The sequence below is a fragment of the Hypomesus nipponensis genome, chromosome 17 (assembly GCF_054491055.1).
Source record: "Hypomesus nipponensis isolate SF chromosome 17, ASM5449105v1, whole genome shotgun sequence".
In the NCBI taxonomy this organism is placed as follows: domain Eukaryota; kingdom Metazoa; phylum Chordata; class Actinopteri; order Osmeriformes; family Osmeridae; genus Hypomesus; species Hypomesus nipponensis.
Window position 1 is genome coordinate 13,104,965 of NC_140377.1, and position 6,730 is coordinate 13,111,694.

General features: G+C 42.1%; 1 protein-coding gene across 1 annotated transcript; it reads right to left on the reverse strand.

Annotated features, from left to right (window-relative positions):
* Window positions 1-1,337: 1,337 nt before the first annotated feature.
* On the reverse strand, window positions 1,338-4,799 carry LOC146253615 (zinc finger protein 862-like). Its single transcript, XM_084676903.1, has 7 exons — window positions 4,593-4,799; window positions 3,652-3,966; window positions 3,334-3,559; window positions 2,769-3,130; window positions 2,274-2,673; window positions 1,870-2,172; window positions 1,338-1,636 (listed from the first exon to the last, which is right to left on the reverse strand). The coding sequence occupies exons 3-7, from the start codon at window positions 3,482-3,484 to the stop codon at window positions 1,338-1,340; spliced, it is 1,515 nt and encodes a 504-aa protein (XP_084533029.1). The 5' UTR covers window positions 3,485-3,559; window positions 3,652-3,966; window positions 4,593-4,799.
* Window positions 4,800-6,730: the final 1,931 nt, after the last annotated feature.

The following is a 6,730-nucleotide window of genomic DNA, read 5'->3' on the forward strand; positions in this document are numbered from 1 at the left end:
GACTATCACAACACGCCGGACCAGAGTGGCCATGCAGAAAACAAACGCTGGGCAGTCTTGTTCACCTGTCTGTGTACATGAGCGGTGCATATTGAGGTTATAGAGACTATGTCAACATCTAGTTTCATTAATGCCCTGAGAAGATTCACTGCTATCAGAGGACCTATGAGACTATTGCGCTCTGATAGAGGCACTAACTTCATTGGAGCGTGCAAAGAACTGCAGATACACGCAGAAGATCCTGAGTTGAAAGCTCATCTGCAAAACAAAGGATGCACCTGGTCATTCAACCCTCGACATTCCTCGCACATGGGTGGGGTGTAGGAAAGGATGATTGGTGTGGCTCGTCGCATTTTGGATGCGATGTTGCTCAAGGAAAACTGTCGCCTCACCCATGAGGTCCTTGTGACACTTATGGCAGAAGTCATGGCAATTATGAACGCAAGACCTCTAGTTCCAGTCTTTTCTGACCCTGATATGCCAGCTGTCTTCACACCTGCCATGCTGCTCACTCAGAAGATTGACACAGTGTCTGCTCCACAAGGGAACATGGAACTTAAGGATCTGTATACAAAACAGTTGCGACAGGTCCAAGCCCTTGCCGAGATGTTTTGGAGACGCTGGAGGCAAGAGTATTTGGCAACCCTTCTGTCTTGCAAGAAGTGGACATCGGACAGATTGAACCTGCAAACAGGAGATATTGTACTCCTGAAGGATAGTCAAGTTAAAAGGAATGAGTGGCCAATGGGAACTATCGTGGAAACCATTCCCAGCCGTGATGGAAGAATTCGGAAGGTTGAAGTCAAGATCATCTGACAGGGTACCCCTAAGGTGTATTCAAGACCTGTTTCAGAAGTGGTACTGCTCCTCAGTAAAGAGACTTAGTGATATTATCAAATATCAGGCGGGAAGTGTTCTGCCCCCACAATTTGTTTTTGTGTTAGACACCTGGTGGTTACAAACGGCATTGCATGTGTGATTTGTGTTTTTTGACCGTCCTGTGTTACCTTAGTTTAGTTTTGATGCAACTAGCAAGAGAGCTCAGCATACAGTTAATTCTCTCCTTTGTTGTCCTGAGAAAGTCTCAGTCTTTTTAGAAAATCATCTGAAGTAAATGGAACCTTACCAAAAGCCTAAACTCTGCACTGTATCCTGGACGTTATTTCAAGGAACCTGAACTTATTGTTAGCCTGGGCTTGACATTAACTTTTTGAGGCACTTGTCCTTCGGACAAGTATATTTACATTTCACTTGTCCATGCACAAAAGTCACTTGTCCGGGTAAAAATGTATCATTTTTTATTATTTATCATCATTTATATACATGTTTTCGGAACACTATTGATCTTCAGGCAGACACCTTGATTCCCAGGGGTTGAATCCTGGGCGGCGCTGCCTTTGGCTGCAGGTCCACCACCTCTCCACCACCAACCCAGCATCAAAGTCTTCCAACTTTGGGCCCTCTACTGACAGAAAAATCAGCTTCTGAAGCTGTACTGAGCTGAGGCTGGTCCTCCAGTCGGATTTGATCTGTTTCATCGTAGAGAACCCTCTTTCACACACAGCTGTGCTGACTGGCAGGACCATGTAAACTTTCAGGAGTGCCACCAAACTCCTGAACCGTTCACATCTCTCACCTGAAAAGATAAGAACACAAGGTTATATTTTATCGGTCTCTCATTCTGATGACAGCAACTGTCCTGAATGGCACCACGTTTTCCTTGTCTCACTTATCCTGTTTTAGGATACTTTAACTGTTGACACTACCCTGCCGCCAGGAGGTGTTACATATAGAAAAGGCTATCGAGAATGAACTCCTACAGTAATCATTCAGAATTTGTGTCAATTTCTTATAGTAGTACACACACACCTGACTTCAGAATATTTAAGAATGTGTCCCTCATTGGAACAGCTGTTCTCTCCTGGGCAAAGACCTTGTAGTCTTGAAAGTTGGACATGACATCTTCTGTGCTTATGCCCTCCCTACACAGGAGGACACTGAAGTGACTAGTCAGTGCCCTCAGATCTTCCTGACCACTCTCCCTGAATTGAGCACTGCCGTCTGACCTATCACATTTGGGCCAGCAAGAGGGATCAAAGGCCTTAAATTTACTGACTGGACTGCCCCTTTGAAGGTCCCTCAGCTTCTCCTCTAAGTGAAAGATGATGGCATCTGTTTGGATCAAAACATAATCATTTGAATTACATCATTGCCACTACATTAAATTAGAGCGCCAATCTACGTAATATAACTAACACTACATTTCTTCTTACCAATCACTGCAGCTCGTTCTGCTTCCAAGCTCGGAACAGCATCTCGAACCTGGAACTGCACTCCTCTGTATTCTCCATTGGTCTTCACTGCCTCGAAGACTTTGGCCATCTGTGGACCCATTTCTGTCTTGAGTGCTGTCAGGTTCCAGTAGCATGTCTCCAGGCTTTCAACCGCTTGACACACCGTGTTGTTGTCTTTCTGGAACTCTTTGCTCAAAAGAGCGAGATGATCAAGTGCGTCACACATGAAGTGTAGGAAGATTACATGGTGCAGGTTCTTGAGATACCCAGTGACTTGTTTCGCTCTTCCAACAACAGCTGGTGATGGTTTGGGGCTCCTTTCCATGCTTGCCATGTCCTCAAAATGGGCCAGGAGGACAGAGTAACTATCACATACAATCTACAAAAAAAAGAAAATTATGATTACATAATATCCATTTCGCATGAATCATTAATAAAATCTACTGAAAAATATGTAGTTAATTTAGCACTGACCTTTGCACGATGCACATATGGTAGCCATCGGGCACCATGGAGGTTTGACGGCTTCAGTAACTTCTCTTCCAGGGCCTCAGCAACCTGGTGAAGCTCCCTGAGAGCCTTGGGGGAGTAGTGGTACTGGTCGTATAGGTTCTTCAGTGTATTCTGAAGCTGGACCATGTTGGTATTTTCTTTAATTGCTTTAGTCACACCAAGCTCCAGGCGATGAGCTATGCAGTGTATGGAGATGAGGTATGGGATGTCCCTCAGAAGCTGTGCTGCCACCCCATTCCTGCATCCGACATTGACTGCTGCTCGATCGCTGCCAAATCCCACTAGCCGGTCTTTCCAGTCATCAATGCCAGCTTCTTCAAATGCTTTGAAGAAAAAAAATAAAAGAAGTTGAGCACCATTCATTAAATTGTAAACATGAAAACATAGATATTGCATTGCAAAAACAAACCCCTCTGGTTCAAGGGAGGTCAGGTTCACTTGTCAATTGCGTTGTTTATTCCAATATCATAATGATATTTGTGAAAACACTTCACAGTTAATCTACCATACAACCATTCCACATTACCTGCATAGATGGCATCCAGGATCCCAGAAGCATTTCCTTGTTTAACAGCCTGAATGGAGAGGAAAGCATTTACTGGACCTTCGTCGGCCATGAAGCGGACATAGACAGCTTCATTTTCAATGGTGCCACCATCAGTTGCCCCATCAATCATGATGGAGAAGTGTTTGCTTTCCTCAAGTTCTCCATTAACTTTTCCCTCTCCACATCATATATGTTACAAATGAAGCTGCAAAGAACAACATTATAATGTCAACACTTTGGGTAATGCACACAAGAAAGCATTGTTCGGCTACTGGATTTGGTCTGTGTGTGACATACCGAGCACAAGCTTTGTCTGATTTGTAGCTGTCTGGGAGTGTCCCACCGGTCCTGTTAATGAGCCCATGAAGTTCAGGAAATTGAGTGAAGGGTTGCTCCTCCTTTGCAATGTAATAGGCTGTGTGCATAACATTCTTCATTTTATTAAACATTGCAGGGTCCATTTTTTGTACTCCTTGGACTACAGCTGGCACTTTTGCATGAGGATCTTTTGCCTTCTCAGCAACAGCACAGTGCTGGTGGCATTTGCTGGTCCCGTGGGACAGCAGTGTGTCATGTCTGAAGGCACTTGTCCCTTTGACCAACGAAGATGAGCTGTAATATTATACAAATAATATAGTTTGTTACATAAAACATGTACACTATTTCTGCAGAATGAAACTTTTTCTGTTATGTACTGTATCGCAGCTTTGTCCCAAGACTTACAGACCTTGAAGCTAATTTAATGCTCAACACTTGAACTTGCTTATTACTTGAAAGAGGAATTATTTACTGTGTCATCTCGGTTACACTATCAGGGCTTGGAAATACTATGACTTGCTAAAGTAGGCAAATGGCTAGTAGAACACAACATTTCATAATAATTTCAGTAATTCAAACAGCTGTAAGTCCCAGTGAAATGTTCTATACAGCAAGCAAAACGTTAGCAAGCATCACTATCGACATTGGCTAACTCAACTTCGGTAGGCTATATTCTCAGTATTTGCAAGCTAGCTAAACTTATATTAACCTATATCTAAAATGATTTTGTAGACATAACACACATACATTTTGCAACTGTTTTCTACAATTTCACTTTCTACCCGTAAGAGGCTGATTTACCAAGGGATGCTTTAAAGGTGTAGCAACTTAACAGTTGAATATTAGCTGATAACTGTAGCTCTACATTTAACCAATGCAAGGTACTCAGCTGCCGACGCTAGCTAGCTAACGCCACTTACTTGTCAGCCAAGTTGGGATGTCCCCGGCAGACGCCGCAGAACATCACTCCTTCTTCACAACGCACCCAGTCGAATTCATCCCTCCAGCTTTTTACAAATTTCCTTTCCCTTTTTGACTCGTAAGATGCTGTTGTTGTAATGTTTGTTCTTCTTGGTGTTTTCCCTGGCACTTGGCCGGGCTGCGGAGCTTGAAGAAACATAACTCTACACTCCTCCACAACTGTTCTTCTGAGGCGGGTAAAAATGTAGCACTATGTTTCGACTGCGGGCGGGAAAATCAAAGCATTCTGAGTTGGACGCTGGTGCGACGGATTGTGTGGAGAAATGTATGTATTCGTTTCAAGTCGGTAAAATACAATCGGAAAAATATACGTAATGAGTGGCACATAACGTGAAGTTACATGGCATTTTATTTTGTTTTAGTTAACTTGTCCAGTGGGGCAAGTCAATTTCTATTAGACTTGCCCGACAAAAAATCCACTTGTCCCGGACAAGGGGACAAGCCTTAATGTCGAGCCCTGTTAGCTATCTGCTAAGCTATCCCTTACAAAAAAGAAGTATATTAAAGTATACTATAAGTATACTGAAATATGGATAGTACACTTTTAGTTCACTTTTGATATACTTTTAAGAAGTATGCTTAGAAAATAGTTCACTTTTAATTTACTTTTAAGAAGTATACTTAGAACATAGTTTACTTTTAATATACTTTTAAGTATGCTTTGAAAATAGTTCACTTTTGTATACTGCAAAGTACCCTGTGTAGTGCACTTTCAGTTCATCAAGTATACTTCCTCAAGTACTTCAAAGTATACTTTGGAATACTCTAAAGTAACCTGTGTAGTGCACTTTGAGTTCATCAAGTATACTTCCTAAAGAACCTCAAAGTATACTTTGCAATACTTTCAAGTGCACTTTCATTTAATGTAAGTACGTCAACAAGTAAACTTCTAAATGTAATTTTACTATTACAGACGTGGACAAAATTGTTGGTACCCCTCGGTCAATGAAAGAAAAACTCACAATGGTCACAGAAAAAACGTTTATCTGACAAAAGTAATAATAAATAAAAATTCTATGAATGTTAACAAATGAAAGTCAGACATTGCTTTTCAACCATGCTTCAACCGAATTATTTAAAAAAATAAACTCATGGAACAGGCCTAGACAAAAATGATGGTACCCCTATAAAAGACTGAAATAACGTGACCAAAGGGACATGTTAATTCAAGTTGTGTCCACTAATTAGCATCACATGTGTCTACAATCTTGTAATCAGTCAGTGGGCCTATATATAGGGCTCCAGGTAGTCACTGTGTTGTCTGGTGACATGGTCTGCACCACACAACATGGACCAGAGGAAGCGAAGGAAAGAGTTGTCTCAGGAGATTAGAAAGAAAATTATAGACAAGCATGATAAAGGTAAAGGCTATAAGACCATCTCCAAGCAGCTAGATGTTCCTGTGACTACAGTTGCACATATTATTCAAAAATTTAAGATCCATGGGACTGTAGCCAACCTCCCTGGACGGGGCCGCAGGAGGAAAATTGATGAAAAATCTAAGAGACGGATAATCCAAATGGTAACAAAAGAGCCCAGAGAGACTTCCAAAGAGATCCAAGGTGAACTTCATGCTCAAGGAACATCAGTGTCAGATCGCACCATCCGTCGTTGTTTGAGCCAAAGTGGACTACATGTGAGACGACCAAGGAGGACACCATTGTTGAAAACAAACCATAAAAAAGCTAGACTGGAATATGCCAAACTACATGTTGACAAGCCACAAAGCTTCTGGGAGAATGTGCTATGGACAGATGAGACAAAAATTGAACTTTTTGCCAAGGCCCATCAGCTCTATGTTCACAGAAGGAAAAATGAAACATATCAAGAAAAGAACACTGTCCCTAGTGTGAAACATGGAGGAGGCTCTGTTATGTTCTGGGGCTGCTCTGCTGCATCTGGCACAGGGTGTCTTGAATCTGTGCAGGGTACAATGAAATCTGAAGACTATCAAGGGATTCTAGAGAGAAATGTGCTGGCCAGTGTCAGAAAGCTTGGTCTCAGTCGCAGGTCATGGGTCTTGCAACAGGACAATGACCCAAAACATACAGCAAAAAAAACCAAGAATGGCTAAGAG